The sequence below is a fragment of the Condylura cristata genome, unplaced genomic scaffold (assembly GCF_000260355.1).
Source record: "Condylura cristata isolate star-nosed mole 26May11 unplaced genomic scaffold, ConCri1.0 scaffold00027, whole genome shotgun sequence".
In the NCBI taxonomy this organism is placed as follows: Eukaryota; Metazoa; Chordata; class Mammalia; order Eulipotyphla; family Talpidae; genus Condylura; species Condylura cristata.
Genome location: NW_004567128.1, coordinates 28,431,680 through 28,455,992, shown reverse-complemented (window position 1 = coordinate 28,455,992; position 24,313 = coordinate 28,431,680). Strand labels below are relative to the sequence as shown.

Genomic DNA, 24,313 nt, shown 5'->3' with positions numbered 1-24,313 from the left:
GCCCCTCTAGGCGCCTGGGAGGCTGACACCTCGCTGCCGGGGGGCGGTCATTCTAGCCCCCCCTTAGATCCTAGACTTGTTAGCTGAGGTGAACCGCCTCTGGCTCTCACAGAAGGACCGAATTGGGCGATACTGAGCCTCTGTCAGCACCGGGAAGGGCAGACTCTCTCGCCCACCGCTCCCCAGGGCTTCAGCTAGCCATGCCCAGGTGGAGCCAACTCCGCTCCCCGCCCCCTCCTAGGCGGACACAGCAATCACTACTCGGCAAGCACCAAACACCCAAAAGCTGGGCTAGCAGGGCGGCGGCGGCGTTTTCCGGCCTGGGTGAGTCATTTCCGGTCACAGGCTCCCTCCCCCGGAAGTGAGACCTGATGTAAACACTGAAGCCGGGCGTCTGGGCCCGGGAGGTCAGAAAGCCGGGCCGCGGGCGGCACCGACAGCGGGACTGGGATCGGGGACGCACAGAGGTCGGGTCAGTGCAGTGACGGGGAGCTGGGACATGATCTTAAAATTCGTTGGGGTCTAAGGGCGACTTGGGGTCTCTTGATCAGAGGTCTTGGTGGATTGGGGGGTGTCCTGGGACAGGGATCTTGAGTGGGTGCTGGTGTTAGCAGGAGTATAAAGGCCGTCCTGGACCCGGTTAGCAGGAGTATAAAGGCTGTCCTGGACCCGGTTAGCAGGAGTATAAAGGCTGTCCTGGACCCGAGGAAGCTGGGTGGGGGGAGGGTGTGTGAGGCATCCCGCGGCAGGGCTTTTGGGTGACGAGGATCTTTGGAATGGGAATGCAAAGAAGGAGTTTTGGAAGGTGGGGCTGTCCAATGAGACAGTGCTTTTGGAGGTGGCACAGGGGTTGGGGGGAGGTAGGAATCTTGGGCTATTGGAGGATGGGAAGGGGGCGTGTGTGAGCAAAGGTCTTGGGGGAGATGGGAGTTTTCAGGGAGTATGAGGACTCTAGGACAGGAATCTGCCCTATGAATCTTGGGGAGTTCCAGGGCAGGTACCTGTCTTGGGGGGCAAATAAGTCGTCCCTGGTAGATATTTTGGGAGGTGTGTGTCCTGAACAAGGGTCTTGAAAGGGGTCTTGGCTGAGTACAGAGGGTCTGGAGGAGGACACTTAGGGGGATGGGATTCCTAGGAATGGGTCTGAGTCACCCTGTTGTCGGGAGTATGGACAGCAGAGCACATGGAAGGGGGTGTTCCAGGGGTGGGGGATTTAGTGATAGGGGACTCCTGGGGCAGGGTCTCGAGGTCTTAAGAGGATCTGGGGGAACATCTGAGTTGTCACTGGTTGGGCAAACGTTAGCATGCCCTGAGAAGAGTTTGTCCCAAGATAAACATGGGATCCTAAAGAGGTTTGAGGGAGCCTGTTAAGTGGGGAGCTGTGAGCTGCTTCATGGGTTGCTGGGAGGGTCAGACAGGCATGATTGGGGAATTCCCAAGAGTGGTGGACCAACCATAGCAGGTCTTGGGGGCAGGTCAGGAAGACACAGGAAGAGGTGGATGACCTTTCCCCTGTTTATTGACAGGTGGATTTGGTGTCCAGGTGTGAAGATGAGAAGTGGGTGGGAGTGGATTCAGGCCATGCTGGATATTGGGGCCAGGATTAGCCAGGAGTAGGAAGGAGGTATTACTGGGGCACCCCCTGCCCCATTACTTCCTGACAAGCCATGAGGGCCAGCAAGTACAGAGAAAATAGAGGGTCCAGGTCAGGGTAGGCCTGGAGCTATGGTCAGGCAAGACTGAGAAGATGGGGAGGTTTCTGGCCATCTGCTGTTTGGGGCCCTGGGAGACCCAGTCTTCTTCCCCTCCTTTTGTCTTTGCAGTCTTGCTGGAGTTAGTAGATAGCAGAGAGGAAGAAGAAATCTGTTAGGGACAGAATTTCTAGGAGGGTAGACCCAGAGGGTAGACCTCAGGACTTTTCCCAATCCTACCCCATTTGTGTCCAGGGAAGCAATCCTGGACCATGACTCAACAGCCTCTTCGAGGAGTAACCAGCCTGCGTTTCAACCAAGACCAAAGTGAGAAAGGTTTCATGTGGGAGGGAGGGAATGAGAAACCAGAGGTATGTGTTGAGCCCCGAGCTTCCCACCTGGGCATCCTCTGAGGCAGCCTGAAACCTCTCATCCCCCAGGCTGCTTTTGCTGCGCCATGGAGACTGGTGTGCGCATCTACAATGTGGAGCCATTGATGGAGAAAGGGCATCTGGGTGAGCCATGTTGGGGGGCTGGGAGGCGGGAGTGGGCAGAAGGGCAGGGCTGGCATCATTTCCCGCCCCTACTGATACCCATCCTTGTCCAGACCACGAACAGGTGGGCAGCATGGGCCTGGTGGAGATGCTGCACCGCTCCAACCTGTTGGCCCTAGTAGGTGGTGGTAGCAGCCCCAAGTTCTCAGAGATCTCAGGTAAGTGCCCTCATCATTCTGCTTTTAGCCCAGATTCCTTGGAGCTCTGGCCGCCCCCAGGCACCCCAAGGAACTGGCAAATGAAATCAGTGCCTCAGAGTCACACAGGGAGGCCTACAGCTTGGAAGTCATGGATCTTAAAGCTTGAGAAGCTTGATGTTTTGTCTTTGCTTAAAAAACCGAATGCCTCTGGTATGCATGCCCTTGCTTACTGAGCATTTACTGTTGGCCTGGTGCTGTGATAAGCACTTTATGTGTATTAACTCATTTAATCTACATAGTAATTCAGTGTGATAGGAAATACCATCATCTCAATGTTTATAGATAAACCTAGAGAGGGTAAGTGACTTATCCAAGGCCACAAACAATAGGGTTAAAATCTTATGGAGGGCCCTCCCTGGTGGCGCAGCGGGTTAAAGCACTGCACTGAGAAGCTAAAGTCACTTCCGCATGAGTTCGATTCCCGCCTGCCCCGGAGGAGACCACATGGTGCGGCAGACCTCTCCTGACCCGCCCGCTGCTCCCCTCAGCAGTGTACTTCGTCCATCTGCCTGTTCTGCTCCCCACTCTGTCTCTGGTGAAGCCTCTCACCTCCCCTGAGCCTCTGGCCTGTACCCCCATTCCGTACGAATAAATAAATAAATCTTAAAAAAAAAAAAATCTTGTGGAGCCTCTCCCTGCCATCCTCTTGCCTGGAGTCTTAAACCCATGTTTTTGTTTTTGTTTTTGTTTTTTTTTACATTATTTTGTGCCTATTTCTATCTCAGTTGTAATCCCCTTGGGCTTTTCTTCACCAAATCACCCATGTGCCATCATCAAACTTAAACCCATTTAAAAAAAGTATTTACTTATTTATGCTCACAAGAACTGGGGTACAGGCCAGAGGTGCAGGGGTGGGGGTTAAAAGGATTCCCCAGAGGTGGAGTGGGGAATGGGATCAAAAACGGGGGGGGGAAGGGAGGGAAATGTACGGGACTATGGTGGTGGCACACGGGTGATTTGGTGATGGGAAACCCTCGGGGATTACTATCGAGATGGAAAAAAAAAGTGCAAAATGATGTAAAAATAAACTTTTGTAATAATTAAAATAAAAAAATAAAATATATATATATAACTCTAAAAAAAAAAAAAAGGATTCCCCAGAGACAATGGGGAGCAGAGCAGGTCGATTGACTGAAATACATTGCTGAGGGGAGCAGCAGGCAGGTCAGGAGAGGTCTGTTGCGCCATGTGGGTCAGCTCCCTGGCTGGGGGTCAAACTTGTGCAGTGGTTGCTGATAGCTTTACAGTGCTGTGCTTTTCTGGGTCTGGTTGCACCATCAGGGAGGGCCCAAACCCATTATGTTTTAATGGTTTTTGTTGATCCCACTGGGACATGGCAAGAGATGCCTTTAGGCCAGAGCCCTAGTATTCCTCACAGAAATCTTTCAGGGTTATAGGTTAGGTAAGAGCCTCAAGGAAGAAATAGTTACAGGGTTAGCTATCAGGCCCTACTTAGTTGCCCATGGGCTTAGTTGTCCTTGGTCAGATACTCTTCAGTAACCTCATCTGTAAGTGGGTATAACAGTACTAGAACCTGTTCTCTCAGAAATCTTGGACGCAACTGCCCATGATGCCTGAAGTTCACCTTGGGTGTTAGCAAAAAGCTAACAAGTGGGTTGAGGTCCCATGGGGATTAGGGGTGTGTCTCATGTCACCAGAGCTGCCCCTCACCTTAAACCTTGGCCCCCACAATGTACCCACCTGCCCAGCAGTGCTGATCTGGGACGACGCCCGGGAGGGCAAGGACTCCAAGGAAAAGCTGGTGTTGGAGTTCACCTTCACCAAGCCAGTGCTGGCTGTGCGCATGCGCCATGACAAGTGAGCCTGAGGAAGACCTATGGGGCAGGGGGAGGTAGGAGGTCCCCAAAGCAGGCAAGACGGTTAGTCCCACCTGGGCATCCTGTCCTCTGCTCACAGCTACCCTGTGTTGTGTGATGCCCACAGAATCGTCATCGTGCTGAGGAACCGCATCTATGTGTACTCCTTCCCTGACAATCCCCGAAAGCTGTTTGAGTTTGATACCCGGGACAACCCCAAAGGTGAGGAGACCTGGGTGTAAGAGCAGAAGGCAGTAAACAGGGCCCAGATACTCACGCTCCCAGTTTCTCCAGCTTTCAGTCCCTTAACCAGTTCCATCTTCCCACCCTCTGCCCTGCCCCACCTCTGGGTGCCCCAGATAGCAGTGCAGAAACACCTAGAAAGGACATGCGTGGGTTTGTCGGGTCCTCTTGGGGCTGTCATCACTGCAGAAGGAGGAAGGGACTCTGCCTTGCTGGCCAGGCACACTGCTGAGGCAAGCTCTTAGGATTCTGTGGGTAACATGTATCAGGAAGGTGCAAGTCTAGCCCTTATCCAGCTATGTCCACTTTCCCTATTTCCCCTTCACTGTCCCACCCCTCTTCATCCCCACACTTAGGGCTCTGTGACCTCTGCCCCAGCCTGGAGAAGCAGTTGTTGGTGTTCCCAGGACACAAGTGCGGGAGTCTGCAACTTGTGGTGAGCCTCCCAGCGGGCAAGGATGGGTTGGGGGGTGAGCTGGCTCTCCATATGAACTGTTGGCCCCTGTTGCATACTACCCCAAGCCCAAACGACTCCTTCCACCGTAGGACCTGGCCAGCACAAAGCCTGGCACGTCATCTGCTCCTTTTACCATTAATGCACATCAGAGTGATGTGGCCTGCGTGTCCCTGAACCAGCCAGGCACTGTAGTAGCCTCAGCCTCCCAGAAGGGCACCCTTATTCGCCTTTTTGACACCCAGTCCAAGGAGAAACTGGTGGAGCTGCGTCGAGGCACTGACCCCGCCACCCTCTACTGGTGAGCACAGGGCCTCATGGTGGCTGGTGGCCCGGTGCCACATGACATGTGAGTGACGCTGCTGGTCTGTCTTCCAGCATCAACTTCAGCCATGATTCCTCCTTCCTGTGTGCTTCCAGTGATAAGGGCACCGTCCATATCTTTGCTCTCAAAGATACCCGCCTCAACCGCCGCTCTGCGTGAGTACTCATACCCCACCCTACCTCTCCTCCATCCCCCTACCCATGCCCCACACTTGGGCTTACCCAATGCTACCTGCAGGCTGGCTCGTGTGGGCAAAGTGGGGCCTATGATCGGGCAGTATGTGGACTCTCAGTGGAGCCTGGCAAGCTTTACCGTGCCTGCTGAGTCAGCCTGCATCTGTGCCTTCGGTCGCAATACTTCTAAGAATGTCAACTCTGTCATTGGTGAGTGGATAGCCCTTGGTTGAGGGGTATTACGTGACAAAGACCTGCAAATTGGATCTGGAAGAAATTTAGGGTATGGGAAGCCTAAGGGAGCTAGAATGGATAAAGAGGGATGACATACAGGCAAAGGCCTAGAGGTAGACCCTAGGCCACGGGACACCTGAGGATTAGCGTGTGTGGCTTCAGCAGCCTCTAATCTTTTACTGATCCTCCCCTCCTCCAGCCATCTGTGTAGATGGGACCTTCCACAAATACGTCTTCACTCCTGATGGGAACTGCAACAGAGAGGCTTTCGATGTGTACCTCGACATCTGTGATGATGATGACTTTTAAGGACCCTGGGGTTTGTGCTAGGAACCCGCAACTGCAAATCACAAAGCCTTTGAGGGAGGGTTGGAGTCCTGTGGAAGCCGCCGGCCAGCAAGCGTTAATGCAGCGGGTATCCACCCTCCACTCAGCAAAGCAATGTCTAAACAGCTCGTGTCCACCAAGAAATTTTGATGACCATGTGTCCTCTATTCCCGTGTGCCCACAGTGCCAGCCAGGAACCCAGGGAGGCAGCCAACCCCGGGGGCCCCCAGCCTGGAGAAGACTGTCCAGGGACCCAGAGGGAGAGCCCTAATCCAACCTGTAGGGTTTTTAAAAACTTGTCAGAGATCTCTGATGTGACAAAAATGAATAAAAGACCCTAAATAGTATTTATGGCTAAATGGAGGGGGGTGGTCTCCTAGATAAGATGAAGCTGAAAAGGCCCTGCTGGAGGCCAGGGAAAGGGAAGAAGTGACAGGGAGGAAATGGGGTCCTTGCTGCTATCTCTGTGAGTCCTCTTCAGTCTGGCAATTGGCTACAGTACACTTGAGCTGCCAGCAGGGCCGGGAACCGTCCCCCCGCCCCCAACAACCCCCCGCCCCGCCCCCTTAGTGTCCCCGCCCAGGCGAAAACAACCGCTCTGCTCGGCAGAGACGAAGACTTGATTTCCCACCAGCCCCTGCGTTTACAGTTCCGGCGCGGTGCTTTCGTTTCGGTCACGTGCCCTGCTGCGTCTGAGCGGTTTGCTTTGGTCGGACTCCATTTCCCGGTGTCCCCCGCGGCGGTGCGCGGGGTAGCGGGTGTTGTAGTCGGGCCGCTCTTCTAGTTGGTCCAGCTACATCCATTGGCAGGATGTCGGAGGTGCGGCTGCCGCCGCTACGCGCCCTAGACGACTTCGTCCTGGGGTCGGCGCGTCTGGTGGCCCCGGATCCGTGCGACCCGCAGCGATGGTGCCACCGCGTCATCAACAACCTCCTCTACTACCAAACCAACTATCTCCTCTGCTTCGGCTTCGGTCTCGCTCTGGCCGGGTGAGGGAGGAAGGGAGGCGCCGGTTTGCCTGGGACGCCTGCAGGGCACGGAGGGTGGGCCTGCTGGTTTTGAGGCCCAGAAGGAGTAACCTTGGGAGGTGGTGGGGTGGGGGTTGCAAGACCTGGAATAGTGCGTAGAGCAGAGATGGAAAGCCTGATGGGCATGGAAGGGGGGGGGGGACTTGAAGAAGTGGGACTTGATTGTGAGGAGGGCCTAGGATAGAGCCTGACTGAGGGGGGCAGAGAGGGACCGAGAAAGTGTGGAACTGAAGGGGAAAGTGGTTAGAAAGGTGGACTTGTAGGTAACAGAAAGCCTAAAAGTGGGACATGAGTGTGCCTGGGGGGTGGTGGGCCATGTGAATGATGGGGCCACATGGAGGAAGCCCTAGAGGACTTAGGGCAGAGCCCAGAGCAGGGATGTGGTCAGGTTGAGGTGTGTGGAGGGTGGACTTGTGTAAGTTCTGGCCTTGGAGAGATGCTGTGACTGAAGGCACAGATGCAGGTACCTGTTGGGGAAACTGAGGCAAGAGGGGAGGACCCAGGGATGGAAGGGCTGAGGCCATAGAGGGACAGAGAACCTGGAGGAGGGACTTGGGCAGGGTGGGGAATCAAGAGTGGGTGGGAGAGCCTGGAAGCGGTCTACCAGTTACACTGGGACAAACAAATCTGTAGGAAAGTGGGAAGGGGGGGAGAACTGTCAGGAGAGGAAGCCTGGAAGGAGCGTCCTATAAGGACGCTCAGGGGAGAGGGAAACATATGGAGACAAGCCCTGAAACAGGGCTGTATGGGTTGGGGTGGGTTGGGGTGGGTTGGGGTGAAGGAACTGCAGACGGGTCCTGCGGGAGTGGAGTTAGAAGGCAAGCACAGGGAAGGGCTGGAAGCCTGAGGACCTAGAGGGATGGAAGGACCTAACTGGGGCATCTAAGGAAGTTGGGGCTGGAGGACTGATGGGGAAGAAATGAGTACAGACGGAGCCTGAGAGTTGGAAGCTCTGGAGACTAGACCAGCTGGACACAGGGCTGGCAGGAGTATTTCCTGGGCTAGAAGGTCTGCAGGGATGGGACCAAAGCTCTTGGGCCCGATCCAGGTGAACCATGATCCAGGACTCCAAGGCCTGCCAGCCCTCCCCCACCTGCCCGGTTGGCTAACTTAGTTCCATTGTTCCTGCAGGTATATGCGCCCGCTTCACACCCTCCTAAGCGCACTGGTAGTAGTGGTGGCCCTTGGCATGCTGGTATGGGCCGCTGAGACCCAAGCAGCTGTGCGCCGATGCCGCCGTAGCCACCCCGCTGCCTGCCTGGCCACAGTGCTGGTGGTCAGCTTTCTCGTCCTCTGGGCCGTGGGTGGCGCTGGTACCTTCCTGCTCAGCATTGCTGGGCCAGTGCTTGGTGAGTCACTCCACTACCCTTCCATGGCCTACAGCCGGGAGAACGGCCAGCTCAAACCTGGTTTCTGGGCTGAGGGGGCCCTGGGACACACTGCAGGCAAGGTCACACCCCTGCACAGATGCCTTCCCTGGTTTCTCCGCCCTACTGGGGGCATCCTTTTCACTTCTGCCTTTCTGGGCCTCACCACTGGTGTTCATGCCCTTCCCCAGGCCCTCATCCACAGGCCTTTGTGCCCTTCTTGACCATGCCCCTTTGGCAAAGTATGCTACTCAGCCACACAATACATCAGGCGTCCTGGACATTGCCTACTTTGGCCCATCTGTGCCCCAATTCCCCTCTGTGGGCCCCATTTGGCTAAAGGCCAACATCCCATCCCACTGACCCCACTTTCCTCCTGCTGTCTACAGTGATCCTGGTGCACGCCTCACTGCGCCTGCGCAACCTCAAGAACAAGATAGAGAACAAAATCGAAAGCATTGGACTCAAGCGGACGCCAATGGGGCTTCTGCTGGAAGCATTGGGACAAGAGCAGGAGGCTGGATCTTAAGGCCCTGGGATCTGGACCCAAATACTGGAGAATACTACCCCCTGCATACCCATACTGGGGACCCAGAGCCCTTCCTAGCCTTTACAGAGGTATCCCGTACCCAGTTCAGAAAGCAGGACAGCTGTGACCCTCTCTCCAAGTCTAAAACTGGGATAATATTCCCTCATATCCTTCATAACCAGTCACTACCTAAGGGATCTGTCTTCTCTAGCCCTGAGCTTGGGACCCAAAGCCAGTTTGGAGACCAGAGCACCCATGGCCCATCTCAAAGCTGACCCAGAGACACTCCTTCCAACCCCAGTTTGGGACCCACTCATCTCCCATGCTAGCACCAAAACTGGGATCTAGGAAATGGGAGGCTCAAATCTTGCACCCTGAGCCAAGAGTTTTCTAGACACTACGCCAGCTTTGAATCCAGGTCAAGGCATTGCCAAATCTTGCACCCCAGACCCAGGTGTTCCCAGCTCCCATCTAGGGGGAAGACTTAGATATTCTGACCCCATTGAACCTTTGGGCCCAGATGACCCCAACACCAGTACCACTAGCCTCCAGCTGGCTCTGCCAGGGGGTTCTGCCCCTCCCCCAAGCGCCCCGTGCTGAGGACCAAGAGGTGAGGTGGCGTGGCAGTAAGCCAAGGGGTGGGGCATATGTATCAGTGTTGCCGCAACAATAAAGCTTCTGGCATTGTTCAAGCCAGTCTGGGCCTCCTGAGTACTCTGCGTGTTTCCATGGCTAGAAGTGGCAGTCTGCCTTTCACTTCTGTGGACTTTCCCACACTGGGACCCTGTCAGACATGTGCACTGAAGGAGTGGCCCAGCCCATTCCTGGAACCTCACAGGCAATTAAGGACAAGGACATTTCTTATCGCCTATCACTAAGGGCTCTTGTTCAGGAGGGGCTGGGGTCTGGGTGCACATAAGCAAAGAAGTTGCCTCACCACAGAGCAAGTAAAGAAGCCAAAGCGGATGGATGGCGGATGGCGTTATCACAGGCTGTTTCTCCCGAGCTCCTTTTTTTTTTCTTGTACAAATATGTTATCTGATCTTAGCCAAAGGTGTGGCCCCCTGAGGTGTGGCATTTAAAGGAACAACATATGGGTTCAGTTTACACATTTATTATAGAAATCCCCTTCCAGTGTGGGTAGTGTACTGGGCCCAGATCCATTGGTACAAAAAAAAAAGTTTAACACCAGGTAAAGGGGGTAGGGGGACCCCCAGCTCCAGAAAGTCACAGACAGGTATAGAAAACACAGCTTGTGTAGATTTGTTTAAAAAGTGGTGGATGGAAAGAAAGCCAAGGAAGACGTGACGTAGCCTGTGGCCAGATGTCACCTGAGGATTTTACTGGCGTCTAATAGGTGCCAGCTTCCACCACCGCGGCATCTCAGGATGCAACACACCCAACAGCTCTGCCCTTTGGTCCTCCTGCGGGGCTTCTGATTGGGGACAGTCAGGGCAGAGACTGCCACCAAAGGCTGGGCCATCTCGCCCTATGGGCAGAGGCAGCGGGCACAGACAGGCAGACAGGGACCAGGGCTCCTTTAGGCACCCCTTGGGGGAGATGAACCCAAGCCCCCCACCCCCCACCCAGACTTGAGTTCTTCCAAATGTGGACAGCGGGCCCATCTTCCTAAAAACTGCCCCAGTGGGAGATGGCGGGGAGTACTGCTCACACCAGGGTCCCTGGCTGCCCCAGTCAGGGCCCTGAGACCCCATATGGTCCATTTTGTGGAGGGGGCTCCTATATGGAGTAGGCTGGGCATGGGCATAGGAATGAACCCAACCAGGAAGAGATCACAGTTTCCCTTTTACAAAATGTCTAGTGTTGGGGGAAGACAGTGAAGACCTAAATCACAACTGTAAACAGAAATGGAGGAAGGGCCTTGGAGTCCCCATGACGTCATCCCCCCCCTTTTTTAGGCTGTCCGAGGGCCCCCAGTCCCAGCACAGTGTGAGAAGAGAAGTGGGGCATTAGACAGCATTGTGGGCCCACGTTGAGCCAGGGGCTTGAGAAGATCAGGTTGGCGCCCCGAGGACTGAGAGCAACCACACCCCAGGGCTCAGTGCAGTCAGCTGTGTGCTCCTCAGACTGGACTCATGCCCAGGCCAGCGAGGAGCATATCAGCAGGGGTCAGACCAGTGTCCCCGGGGTCTGGGGGTCAGAAGTGGAGGACTGCTCCCCCTCTAGCGTCAGGTCACTTAAACGAGCGCTCAGCTCCTGGGGGTACAGGAAGTCCGCGTAGTATCTTTAGGAGGGGTAGCAGGAATCCGGAGGACAGGGTGGGAAGACAGGAGAGAGGAAAAGACGGACAACACACAGAGAGAGAGGAAAAGAGGCTCGTTAAAGAGGTGGAAGCAGGCACAGGACAGCTCCTTTGGGCTCTCAAGTGTGGGGCACAGTGAGAGGAAGAAGAGAAAGGCGAGGTGGACAGCTGGCCCTTCCTCTCAGCACCTGGTTTCAAGGCTCCTTTCCAGCTGACATGCATTACAACTCTTCCCTAGCTTGGGAGAGGACGCTGTGAGCGCCAAGACACCCCTCCAATGTGAGCCCACGGATTAATGTGGGGTGGCCAGAGCCCGCTGGCCCTATGCCAAGCCCACATGAGCTCTCCCCTACTCCAAGTCATCAGCTATCACAACTAGCTGCTCTCTGGCCTGGGTACTTTTGCCATCTGCCTCAAGAGAACCCAACCCATCAGTAAAAGCAACCCCCATACCTGCCAGAGACAGGGGGCGCCGTGAAACTCCTTGAGTGCGGGAGCGGTGCCTGGCTGGGGGCCCCATACAGCGCCTGGCCCACTTCATAGCAGCGGGCATGGAGGAAGGGTGGGTGTTGCGGACCCATGTGGGGGAGTGCAGGCCGGCGCTGGGGCCCCGAAGCCAGTCCCGAGTTCCGGATGTACCAGTCCCGCAGCCCCTCCAGGGCAAGGCTCTTGTGGCCGCTGCGTTCACCAGCTGGGGGGACGCGGGTGTGTGGGGGCATCCACAGCAGAGAATTTGGATGCACCTCCAGACCCTCGGCAGCCTCCAGAGGCAGGCCACAGGGCTTGGTGCGGGTGGCACGGGTGTGGGGGTCCTTGCTGCGGAGGAGGGGGCTGCTGCTGTCAGCTGCATATACAGGTGGTGGGCCTGGGAGCATGGCGAGGAAGCCATCCCGGCGGGAGAGGGGTCCTGGGACCTCAGCTGCAGGTAGCAACTCTGCCCAGGCTGCCCCACCACCTCGGGGCAGGCCCCGGTCCAGGGGATAGTCCAAGAGAAAGTCCCCACACATAGGTGGGAGCCGGGGAGGCCCACGGGAAGCAGGGGCAGCTGAGCTAGGCCGGGCAGCCCGGGGTGGGTCTGGGGGGCCAGCTGTGCGGGAGGAAAAGGCAGGGGTTGGCTGGGGGCGCTCATACAGCACCTCACTGCTTTTGCAGACTGGGGGGCCAGTGGCAGGGGGAACTAGAGGTGCAGGTGGGGAGCCAGCTCCCCCACCAGCTGCTCGGTCCACCAGCAGGGCCTCGGAGCTGTTGCTACGACGGGTGCGAGCGGCAAAGAGGGAGGCGCGGTCGGAAGCAGGATCCGCCCGGGGGAAGCCCATCTGGGAGTCCTGGCTGCCGGACCACTGGCGAGAATGGAGGCCTTCAGGTCTGGGGGCAGAGGAGGTGGTTGATGGGAGTAGGGTCAGAGCGACCAGGCAGACAAAATGAGTACCCTCCCTTTCTGAGCCTTTACTTTCCCATCTGCAAAATGGGCCCAGGATTAGAACTGCATGTGTGAACGAAGGTGGTATATATGGAGGAGGTGTGAGCCTGCTCCCTAAATCACATGCAGTGTTGTAAACCCATCACCTCAACTTAAAAAAGATAGTGCTCGCCTTAGCACAAGAGCAGTACATAAACGAAGGTAGAGATGTGCTCATACTTTGACCATTACTGTCCCAGAATTATTTTTGTTTCAAGAACAAAGTAGGAGAAAAATACATGTAATGGTGGCAGGTCACAGAATGAAAAGGCTGGGGGTGGCGGGCTGCAAACGCACGGAGGCCACTGGGACAGTAGCTCTGAGGGAGATGTAAGCACATGCAGGGCTGGGGAGTGAGGGCTCTTTCTGACTCATCTCACCTCTCATCCCTTGCTCAGACCCTTCTCCCAGACCCCCACTTTGGCCACCACAAAATCGTAATCCCTTGGTCTAGAATTCAAGACCCTTTTGAACTTTCTGTCCCACCACATGTAAGGATCACCAAAAGCTATCACCAAGGGCCACAAGGATGGGGACTCAGTTTTGTTCCCAGCCTGGGAGCAGTAGGTACTTCAGCTTTTTTCTTCAAGAAACAGTAAGGAATAATAGTTAAAAGCAGACTCCAGATTCAAACTTGCCCAGGTTCCCATACCAGGCCTTCAGTCTACTGACGAGTTATTTCACCTCTCTGTGCCTCAGTTTCCTCATCTATAATGTGAGAACCACCACAGCACAAACCTCATAGGGGTCTCGGGACAACTAAATGAGCTGACAGCACATATAGCACATACTGACTCCTAACATGCAGGAAATGCTCAGAACATGTGAGCTAGAACTTGGCCGACAATGTCTTTCCAAGGTAGACACACTTCACAATGAGGAGACAGAGATTCAGAAAAGGGAACTGACTTGTCCAAAATGCGCAAAAAAGCCCATACTTGAACTCTGGTGTTTCTTTTCCTCAGTCCCCTTCCCCTTCTTTTCCACTAACTCCTAGTCACCTTTCAAAGCCCAGTCTCTCATGCCCCATACTCTTTGATAATGCTCTCCCTAACGGTCCCAGTTAAAACTAACATTTCCCTCTTCTGGTGCCCAAATCCACCCTCAGAGTCTCCTTACTTGCAGTGCTGGGGGCCAGCACCCCGGGTGAGGACAGGGGTGGCAGGTACACTTCGCCCCTCAAAACTGGAGGCACTCCTGGGCAGCGAGCGTGTGGGGCTAGACAGAAATAAAAGGGCCAGGTTAAAGACTGTAGCCATCAGCAGGCCTTCCTGCCAGGCCAGCCTCAGGACCCCACTCCCTGCATCTGGGGAAGAGAGGAAATGGGTTCACCCTCACCTGGTGGGGCTGGCCACAGAGTTGCGTCGGCTCTTCAGGTCCCCATAAAGATCTGACGGGGGTGGTTTCCATGGGGTTCTCCGCTCAGGGCTGCCCCCAGATACAGCCCGCAGCTGGTCCCAGGCCTTGGGTGGTGAGGGGCGCTCTGCCAAAGGGAAGCAGCTACGGGGCTCCTCTGGGAGGAAGGGTAAAAGTAGAGAGGAGTCAACAAGGGTAAAGCAAAGGGTAGGGGCTAGGGAGGCAGAGGGCTGAAGAGGACAAGGTGGACACTGGGGCTGAAGAAGACAGAGTGGTCCCCACAGGACAGGACAGAGGAGCTAAGGGGGGGGCGGCTGAAGAGGAAAGAGAGGGTTGAGCATCAAAGGATGGACAGGTTTGGGGAACAGAAGCCTCACCATTATCGTGACTGGCCCCAGACTCTGACAGGGAGCTGCTCTCCGAGTGCAGAACTACATCCTCTGCAGGCGAGAAGGGGGAGACTGGCGCTCTTCCCTTACACCAGGGGCTGAGCTCCTCCCCACCACAGCCCTCCCAAGAGCAGAGCTTTCCCTCAGTCCCAGACCCCCAGAGGCTTGGTTCCACACCTTTCTGGTGCCTATCAATCCGTTCCCAAAGGCCCCACCATCCCCGGGAGCCAGTGTACAACTCTTCTTACTAGTCAGGCCCTTCCAGTTCTGTCTACATCCCACTCTCCCACCTTCACCAATGCGATGGGGAGTCAGGCTCACCTTGGCTGAGCTGAGCGAGGCGTGTGCCCAAGCAGACACCCTGGGTGGTGATGACAGTCCCTGTGGACAGTGGCTGGGATGGTGGGAGCACCGGGAGGCCGCAGCGGGCCCGGAAGTCCCTGAGCTGCTCCTCCAGCTCGTGCAGCCTCCGCAGCGCATCGGCCTGGACCTGTCGCCGCCGGCGGCGCTGTTCAGCACTCAGCTCAGGGGCCAAGGCCAGGCGGCGGGCAGCTGCTGCGATCTGCTGCTGCACGGACACCTCACGCTCCAGGGCCTCCAGAGCCAGCTCCTGCGGGACCCACCCAAGAGGACGGGATGGGACCGAGGACTGGAAATCCAGGGAAGAGCCCATCTACTTTGCAGCATGTGTCTACACTGCAGGCAGGGCCGACTCTTCCTAGGGCTGGTCTATTCCCCGGGGGTGGAGCTTAGGCCCTCTGGGAATAGAGGCAGTTTTGTTTAGAACTATTTGTCTTCCTAGGAGTGAGAGGTCTATTCTGACAGGAGCCTCAAGAAGGCTCCCTTCTCATCGCACACTCTTTCCCTGGAGCTAACCGCCCCCCCCACTCTGCCCTCCGTGTTCTGTCCAGGCTCCTTCTCCTCCATGGCAGTCTCATCTCCTCTTGTTCTCTGTGCCCATCTCCTCACCTCAGTAGGACACAGGGAGTGGTGTGCTGGGTTGGGGTGCGGTGGAGGGTAGGCTCGGGCGGGAGGGGGCCGCCGGCGGACTAACTGGGGCCGTTCACCAGGCCGCTCACCAGGCTCGAGCGGGCACTCAGGGGGCAGCTGGCCGGTCAGCTCCTGGAGGAAGCAGGGATCAGAGGCTACCACGGGTAGTTGGGGGGATGAAGTAAAGCAGTAATGACCCAGAAGCTACCAAAGTCCCACAGGGAGCTCAGTCCTGCTCAGCGCCCCATGCCCGTCATGCTTCTTCCTCCTCCCACAATCTCCACCAGGTAGGTGTGCAATGGAGACTCACTCCCTCAGTGGCCCGGATCTCTGGGGCGACAGGCAAGGAACACAGAGACCTGCTTCCGAGCCCAGAATTTCCTCCTTTTTATAAAGACGGCACAGTCTACATGTGTGCATTCTACAGCACTTCCTTTCACACGCAGGGCTGCGTGCTCTGAGGCACGTTATTATTTCTGGCAAGCTGCACGGACATTCACACTAAGGGGTAAATCGAAACTATAAATCACCCAGTGTCAGTGAGGTCAGGTTTTGCTGCCAAGTTTTAGAAACAGCTTTTGTTTTTTGAGGTTTCTTTAAAATTCCAATTGTTGATAGGGGATTGGGGGCCTCTGTTATGTTACTGATTCTGAGACATCTGAGCTAAGCTTTGAGGAACTGGAGGGTAACAGGGTATCTACAGCTTAGCCAAGTAGCTCAGCAACTACCACCACATGCCTAGCTAGAGGCTCCAGCCCCTCATACTCCGCCCACTGGCCACCCTTAGTCAGGCCCTCACCGCCTCCTGGAGACACACTTTGCGGAGCTCTTGAAGTTTCAGGCTCAGGGCCTCCTGCAGGGCCCGCTGCCGGTCCAGCAGCCCTCGCAGACGCTCTGACTTTACCTGGGGGGCAGCCTCTCCAAACAGGGCAGCTGGGCAGAGAGGGAGGTAAGATTAATGGGAAAGCAGGCAACCTGCAGGGCCAAGGGTCAACCCTTCCCAAGTGGGCAGGGGTGACTCAGAGGAGGGGACGAGGTAGCAGGAGAGGGAAACAGTCACAGACCTGGAGCATTGAAGGTGGGAGAGCTGATCAGCTGACCTTTGACTTCCATCCTGGTGCTGCCAAGAGGCCGGGGCTGATGGCTGGACAAGGCCTGGCAGTGAGGCACAGGAGCCACTGAGGATCACATTCTGTGATTCCCCCAGCCCCTGCCCCTATCCAGCTTCCCACACCCCAACTGGGAAGAAGGTGTGCCCTGATCCCACCCACCTGCTTGACCTGCCCTTTCGGAATCTGTGTGTGTCTGCACCCACCGAGCCCTAGTACCTTGGTTCCCTACCCATTGAGTGGGAGCACAGCAAGTGGGGAGCCGGGCGGACTTACAACGCCTCCTCAGAGGCCCATAGGCCACAGTCAGGAGTCTCGCCTGGGGAGGGAGAATTCACAGTACAGATTCAACTAACCGTAACAGCGGCATTTGCTAAGCACCTGGAGACCAGAAACAGTAACCCTCCGCAGGACATGTAACCTTCATAACGCCCCTATGACAGAAGTTCTGTGATGATTATCACTCCCATGTTAGAGAGAGAAAAGGAAGGCATAGAAGTAAAATAAGCTGCCCATGGCTTAGCATGTAGCCTAGGCCCTCCCACCCCTACCCACAATCCTTCATGGAGCTGCTCCAATCCCAACAACTCCTCATAAGTTCCCCAGGCAGCCAGGCCTCCTTCTCTGCCCCCAGACACCCTCACTGACCAGAAGCCTGGCCTGGTTGGCCGCCAGCCCTGCTTTCGCGCCTTTCTCTAGAGTCTGTTCCCTCCCTCCCATATCCTGCTTAGTCCCCAGCTGGGAAGCCAGGTGACATCACCTCCTACCACTTGGCCTGACCTCAGAGGCAGGTGCAGGGAGGGCCTCACAAGGCAACCAAGGTCTTATCCCCACCTACTTTGAAATCCACAGCTGAGATGATAGCCAGATGATGGCCGGGTGTGGGGAAGACCCGGGCAACAGTGGGGACAGGGGCAGAAGCCCTTCTCCCATCCATGCTGACATTGTGTCGCCAGCTTCTCGGCAGTCCTCCTACTGTCCCCTAGGATTGGTATCTCTCCCTCGCCATCAGGGCGGGGTCAGTCCCTATAGCCTTTTTGTAGCTCCAGCAGCAGCCCTGCCTTCCAGAGGCCCGCATAGGCCCGCCTTGCAAGGCCAATGCTGCCCAGCATGCCAGGGCTTCCTTGAGGGCTCAGCTCAGCCTCTTCTGTTCCCTTGGATCATGGGGCTCCTTCCCCTGGCCCTATTTGGGTTTGAGGAATTCTCTAAACCTTCCTCCACCCCACCAGGAACCTCAACTCCTCTCCCATGGGCCCATTCACCAGGACTGGTCCCACATCCCAAACTGGACTGCCCTGAGCCTTCCTTCTCTGGAAGTTTATGGCCTTGTGGGAAGTCAACACAGAATCCAGACAGGAACCCTGACTCCGCTCTCACAGCCTGACCTTGGGGACATAACTCAAGCCTGAGTCATGGGGTCACTGGGCAGGCTAGACTCAGGGTCAACGCCCCACACCCCCACACCTAGCTCCCAAACCTCAGCCTCAGCTCTTTCTGCTCGCCTGCCCTTTGCACATTTGCCTTGGGGTGCAGGGTGACCCCTCTCCCACATAGAGGGCAAGAAGGAGGATCCCAGCAGCCTTCTCCCCACTATCCCCTCCTCACCCCCACCGGGGAAACCAGCCCCTGGGTCTCCCCACTAGACAGAAGCCATGTCCCGGACAGGACGGACTGCAGTAGGAGAGCTACAGATGGCACCCCCCCACACCCAGAGGCGGGCCCAGCAGGTTTTTCAGGTCTGCCCTTCTGACACCACAGCCGAGAAAGAAATTCCTGGCCGTAATGACTGTTTACAACTAAGATACCTCACCTGGGTGGCACCCCAACACCCTCAGTAGGACCCCATTTCTACATCCTGCCACCATCAGAGCAAATACATATTCCAGGTATCTGGAACTGCTCTCCACACACTCAAAGGGCCCCCCTGCCCCAGCTCTAAGTGAACAGATGGGGGGGGGGAGCAGGCAGGCAGGTGCCGGGAAGCAGTTACTCAATAGCCTGCTCTGGGCTTTCCTGGAGGCCTGGGCCCAGAGCAAAGGGAGGTCAGAGGCTGCTCCTTCAGGTGAGGCCAGTATAAGGAAGTGAGGGAGCAGAGAAGAGAGTCTGGCTCCTTTTCTCCCCATCTCTTCCCTTCATCCATTTCCGGCAAGGAATCGGCTTCAGGTCAGGAAAAGAACTTGGACATTTTGGGATTCACTCTTCACTCAGGCCTGCCCGTCCTCCCTCAAACAGGCACAGACCTGGTTCTGTGTTCTCCCTCCCACCCTCACCACCACAAGGAAGTTAGTATGTCCCATACCCCTTAACCCCATCCTTCACCCACTGTTCCCAAGTGCTTACCAATGCCAGAGAGGTGTTGTAGGTGGCCTCAGGGTCCGCCAAAAAATAGTTGTCTCACCCAGGCTCGGCTCCAGCTGGTAGTGGCAGTGAGCTGAGCACTGAGGCTGATGTCTAGGCCGCCTCCCACTAGGCAGTGGCCCAGCCTACCTGGCCAGGGCTGGGCGGCCGTACCTTTTAACCCTTGCCTGCCTGTCACCAGGGCTCAAGCCACCCTTAGGGGCAGTCTTGGGACCAGGTCCCCTCAGGGTGTTCGGCATGGCCCAGAAGACAGTCTGGACACCCCTCCCCAAATCCATACACCTAGCAGAGAACTGAAAAAGAAGGACTAAGGGTCGTGTGAGTGGCAACTACCTCTCCGATTGCCCAAATTCCCAGGTCAGACCCTGCCCACCCAACCCGCCCATGGATCTTACCTGGGAGCTAGGGGTGGAGATCTGGGAGCTGCTAAGCGCAGGGGAGGCCTCCTGGGTCTCTTGGCAGCACGTATCACATTCCTAAGGCCCTTACCCTCTCCTTCCAGGGCAAGGCAGGGATGGGAGAAGGTCTTAAGGCAACTCCCACCCACACAGGGGTAAAGGTTTCCCAGAGGGAGACAGAGGGAGTAGACTTTTCTAAGAAGAGACCAGGTCTCAAGACCCTACCACCTTAAGCAGCTCCAGAAGCGGTCATCCCAGAAAACTGACCAAGCACACACTTGTTTTAACCCCTCCTGCCCCTTACAAACCTGGGGTGATGGTGTAGACCCAGCTCTTCATAGCCAGCCAGTAGATGTAGAAGCTGGCGCTCAGAGAAGTGAAGAGGCCTGATTCAGCTCACAGGGGCATAAAAGCACGTAGAATCCAGGCTGGGAGGGGGGGGCTAGGTCCCAGGTCGGTGGCAGACAGAGGTTACTCCTGCAAGGGAGGAGTGGGAGAGGAGACTCATGCTGCTTCACATCTAAGCTGGGTCTCCCCCATTCCTCCCTCCTTGGGGCATTTTTGGTCAGAAGCCGGCTTCATGCCAGCCAAAAATGAAGGGCTCTGAGTCCCTGTGACATACTGCTTCCCTACAACACCAGCTGGGCCTGCCCCGGCACACACCACACACATCCTGTGCTCCATTTGGAACCATCTGCTCTGTGACCTCAGGGCCCAAGGCCCAAGCCAGGCCCCTGCAGCAGCCTGTGCCATGATGTGAAAGGGCAGCGAGAGGAAAGGCCCCTCCCCCCTTGGCAGGTGGGCCAAGAGAGGAGTCCCCGTGTCAGCAGTGCCCCACATACATGTTATTGAGGCCTCCACCATCCTGCCCACCTCTCTTCCTGGGTGTGAGATTTCCGCATGGGACACAAAGGCCCCTTTCATCCCCCCTCCCTTTTCACTGCCCGGGGCTGCGGAGGTGTAGTGCCAAGGTGGGCAGTGAGGTGCTGGTGAGACCGGTCTTCTACTCAGCACAGCCCCTCCTGCCTCTCGTGGGACACCAAGGATGTTGGGAAAAGAATATTTATAAAATCTAAACCAGAGGAACAAGGGAATCTGGCGAAGCAGACTGAGTCTCAAAGATTATGTTTCCTCATCTGTAAAACTGTAACCGGTTAGAGAGCCAAGAGAAGCCAAAGTCACTTCAAAAGGTATTTCAAGAAACTGATACCACCTCATTAATGGCTGTCAATAACAACAATAAACTCACTCAGAGGTGGGCTACTGTGGAGGGGCAAAGTGGAGAGCAAGTAATGTGGAGTCACCCACATACCTATCACTCTGGTCCATGACTCCTATTTTAATTTTTTAAGATTTATTTATTCATGCATACAAAAGCTGGGGTGTAGGCCAGAGGTATGGAGGTTGACAGGATCCACCAGAGACAGAGTGGGGAGGAGAACAGGCAGACTGACTGAAATGCACTGCCTAGGGGAACAACAGGTGAGATAGGAGAGATCTGCTGCACCATGGGGGTCAGCTCCCTGGCTGGGGATCAAACTCAGGCTGCCAATAGCTTGATAGTGCTGGAACTTAACCCCTTGTGCCACCAGGGAGGCTCTGGTCCATGACCTTTACCAGCCTAGAAGTTGACTAGCATCTAGGAGCCTGACCCTCTCAGAGAGTTGGCAAGTGCTAGGTCTGGAATCCAACCTAGCTCTGCCACTTACTGGCTGTGTGACTGCCTGAAAAAGGCATTTAACCTCTGTGTGCCTCAATGTCTTCATCTATAAAATGGGGATGATGATAATGGTATGTACCTCACAGGGTGGTTGTGAGCACATGAGTTAACACATATGAAGTTGGCACAGGGCAGTGTCACAATTACAAGTATCCCACCCAATCCAAACTCATGACTCAAATAGTACAGTTTTCTGAGACAGGGCAGGTATCCCTCAGCCTCATCTGAGACATCTGAAATGGGGCTGTTTTTTCCTTGAATAATTTGTCCAAAGCTCCATATCCAAAATCAGTAATTAAATGTGGTCAGATGTCTTTCTGAGACAGAGGTGGTATCCCCCAACCTCCAAACCCTCCCTACTTGCTACCCAGACACACAACTCTCACTGCTCACCAAACCAAACATTTTTGCAACAGAAACACTGCCCCTCATTCCACCTCTCCCTACTCAGCATCAAAAAAAAATGCAGGAACCAGAGATATTCAGATAAACTTGCACTATCCAAATACAGCAAATGAATGGATTTGTATACATTTTTCAGACAGAATTGGTATCCCTCCCTTTCTTTCTATTTTCTTTACTCACAAGGCAAAACGCAGAAACCATATACATTTTATCCGCACTACCCTACCCCCTGCCAGCACAGGTCAGGAAAAAGGAAGATTTGAAAACATGAACATTTGAGTTAGAGACCTAGCCCTCATTATCTGAATTCTCACTACTATGTAAACACAAAATACCTTCACATAACTCGGTATCTTGCCCAATCTGAACTATCTGAATTCTCCCTCTCAGAACTCAGCTACAGATTAGGAGTAAGAGAAGTTTGTGTTGTTATTAAAAGGTTTGGATAAATGTCTGAGATAAATGGCATGGGCCTGGTATCTCATTATTCAAACTCTCATTAGTCTCTATGAGAAATGTAGGCATAGAACATAACTGAATTACACATTTACCTCTATGCTATTCAAATTTTCATCTGTCCACAAAATCAAGCAGATTCAGACAGAGAGGGAACCTCATGGTGTAAATGTTACCACCAGATGGGCCTGATTCTAACACCAGCCCTCACCCACAATGACCTTTTCCATGGAGGTGAAATGAATTAGCACCAAGATTTGGATTGGTTACTTTTGGAAGGGGGGAGGAACCCCTGATCCCATTCCACCCTTACCAAGCCCTAAAGTCTTCAGCCTAGAATGAGCTTTATTTCAGACTAGGAAAATAGGGATCATGCACTGAAGATGAAGAGCAGGAGATGGGGGTAACATGACTTAGAAGATTCACACATAGCCAAGTCCCCTCCCTCCCCTGACATGGGTAGCCCCAACCTAGCAAGGCTGGAAACATGATCCAGACCTCACAGACTCCCAGAGAGCCATTGAATAATTTAGGGTGTTCTTTCACACATAGGGAGCATAGGGGGCACAAGAACAGTTCCATGCTCTCCTGGGGCAGGGAAAGAAATGCAAGCTCTGTGTAAGATCACTGAGTGGGGATGGGGAATCACGTACAAAACCCCACCCGCTACACAGGTCCCACAAGGTTGTATGCTCTGGTTCATGCTAAGAGAAGCCTTTATGATGAACTTCAGAGGTAACAGCAACAGCTGAACATCTGAATCCAGGGGCAAGGAATAATGGGATCACTGTCCTGGGCTCAGAGAGGGAGTGTTAGGCAGGAGGGAGATGTGAACAGGTTGGAGGGGCATGGAAGAGTCAAATGGGGGCATGAGGATGGGAAGGAATTAAGGAACAGAAAAGAAAAAAGACTACAAAGCAAGTCATTGTAGGATGATGGTCAGGAGACAGGACAGAGAATGAGCCAGGATTATCTGATGGTGTGGAGTCAGGTTCAGGACAAGAGTTAGAGAAAAATGAGGGACAGCAGGGCATAAAAAAGCAGGGCAGGGGTCATCACCAGTACAGAACTAGTCAAAAGACATGACTGGGGACAGACCGAGACAGCGGTCAAGGGAAGGGATTGGAGAAAAGGCAGGGTTAAAATGGAGGTAAGGAGCAGGAAAAGACAAGGACAGAATGAGGATCGGAATGAGGACTTTGTTGGGACAAGAGAAGATGGAAAAACTACGGGCTAGGGGGTGGGGTCTATAGGTGGTGAGCCAGGTAGGACAAATCAAAGGACTGGGTAGATAGTGCAGGGTGGGGACAAAGTAGGTAAGTTAGAGGTCAGGAATTTGGACAGACCTAGATCAGATTGGTGTTAGAGGGACAAGACATGACTGGAAGGGTTCAGAGTGGACAAGAGTTTAAGAAACACACCGTCAAGCATCAGGACAGAAATTAGGGTGATCAGGACAAAACAAGAAGAGCTTCAGAGATAGAACAGGAAGGCAAGGATCTGGGGTGAAGTCAAGGATCCTAAGAACATGGGGTCTGGGATCAGGAGTGGGTTTTAGCGGGACAAGACAGGGGTTGAGGATCATACCAAGCCGAACACGGTTAGGTCAGCGACCAGACTGGGTGCCCTGAGGCCAAGATTGCCCGGGGTTCGCGATTTTTTAAAGGTAGTCAGGTCCAGAAGTGGTCCAGCGCCAAGACCACGGGGTCAGAGGTCGTAGTGCGCGCGCAGGTCCATTCCCCCCCTCCGCGTTTCCGGGCCCTCACCCCGCCCTATCTCCTCCCTTCCTCCCCAAGCGGGCGTTACTCACCAAGGGTCCTCGCCCCGCGGTGTAGGCGGGGTCGGTGAAGGCTGGGGAGACTGGTGGGCGCGCCCCTCCTTTGCGAACCCCCACCCCCTCGTCCCTGGGCTCGCGCCTATTCCCCTTTCCTGCTGTGGGCCACGTTCAGCTGCGCGACTGTTAGCCGAGGGGGCTAGACTTAGTCGAGGGGGTCAGACGGGGGAGCGCAAGGAGGGAAGAGAGGAGCCCCGGCTCGGTGGACCCAGGCCCCCGCCTTGAACTCCAGTCAATTCCCTCCCCGCGGCACCACCACCTCGGCCGCGGAGCGCGAGCCTGGGGGTTGGGGGGAGCGGGGGGCGGGGCGCGAGACCACAGCAGCGGCGCAGACGAAGTGCGCAGGCGCCAAGCTCCAGTCTCCGTTTTTCCTGCCTTGAGAGTGCCGGGAGTGAACACGCCAGGAGCGCGTGCGCACACGCTATCGCGAGGCCCGCGGAGCTCTTCCCTTCTGAGGCCACGCCCCCTCAATGATCAGATGGCGCCCCTCACCCAAAGTCACTCTAACCCGTTCTCCTTACGACTGATTATCCGTCTTCACCACACCTCTGAAGTCCATCAACTACCCTTCCTGCTCCCCCAATGCACCCCAAGCCACCCTCCCTGATACCCCAAATTGTATTCCCAAACTATT

At 55.2% G+C, this 24,313-nt stretch overlaps 3 protein-coding genes across 11 annotated transcripts; 2 read left to right on the top strand and 1 right to left on the bottom strand.

The window, feature by feature from the left end:
- Positions 1-367: 367 nt before the first annotated feature.
- WDR45 (WD repeat domain 45) lies at positions 368-6,377 on the top strand. Of its 3 annotated transcripts, none has more exons than XM_012730358.1 (11): positions 368-467; positions 1,947-2,018; positions 2,132-2,206; positions 2,299-2,403; positions 4,155-4,263; positions 4,390-4,484; positions 4,862-4,941; positions 5,052-5,260; positions 5,338-5,439; positions 5,522-5,667; positions 5,891-6,377. In XM_012730358.1, the coding sequence occupies exons 2-11, from the start codon at positions 1,964-1,966 to the stop codon at positions 5,998-6,000; spliced, it is 1,086 nt and encodes a 361-aa protein (XP_012585812.1). In that variant the 5' UTR covers positions 368-467; positions 1,947-1,963; the 3' UTR covers positions 6,001-6,377. The 3 variants fall into 3 exon arrangements, with proteins under 3 accessions (XP_012585812.1, XP_004690084.1, XP_004690085.1); XM_004690027.2 differs by having other exon boundaries at positions 368-472; XM_004690028.2 differs by having other exon boundaries at positions 368-472; positions 4,158-4,263; positions 5,891-6,185.
- A 364-nt stretch (positions 6,378-6,741) lies between these two features.
- PRAF2 (PRA1 domain family, member 2) lies at positions 6,742-9,638 on the top strand. The gene is made up of 3 exons (XM_004690029.2): positions 6,742-7,007; positions 8,178-8,395; positions 8,803-9,638. The coding sequence occupies exons 1-3, from the start codon at positions 6,829-6,831 to the stop codon at positions 8,940-8,942; spliced, it is 537 nt and encodes a 178-aa protein (XP_004690086.1). The 5' UTR covers positions 6,742-6,828; the 3' UTR covers positions 8,943-9,638.
- Positions 9,639-9,996: 358 nt separating this feature from the next.
- On the bottom strand, positions 9,997-23,952 carry CCDC120 (coiled-coil domain containing 120). Of its 7 annotated transcripts, none has more exons than XM_012730385.1 (12): positions 23,656-23,952; positions 19,573-19,741; positions 16,728-16,827; positions 16,464-16,554; positions 16,199-16,332; positions 15,379-15,531; positions 14,731-15,019; positions 14,398-14,460; positions 14,003-14,177; positions 13,784-13,882; positions 11,659-12,570; positions 9,997-11,187 (listed from the first exon to the last, which is right to left on the bottom strand). In XM_012730385.1, the coding sequence occupies exons 4-12, from the start codon at positions 16,510-16,512 to the stop codon at positions 11,073-11,075; spliced, it is 1,989 nt and encodes a 662-aa protein (XP_012585839.1). In that variant the 5' UTR covers positions 16,513-16,554; positions 16,728-16,827; positions 19,573-19,741; positions 23,656-23,952; the 3' UTR covers positions 9,997-11,072. The 7 variants fall into 7 exon arrangements, with proteins under 7 accessions (XP_012585839.1, XP_012585841.1, XP_012585840.1 ...); XM_012730387.1 differs by having other exon boundaries at positions 16,741-16,827; XM_012730386.1 differs by lacking the exon at positions 23,656-23,952 and adding an exon at positions 23,433-23,514.
- Between the last annotated feature and the right edge of the window lie 361 nt (positions 23,953-24,313).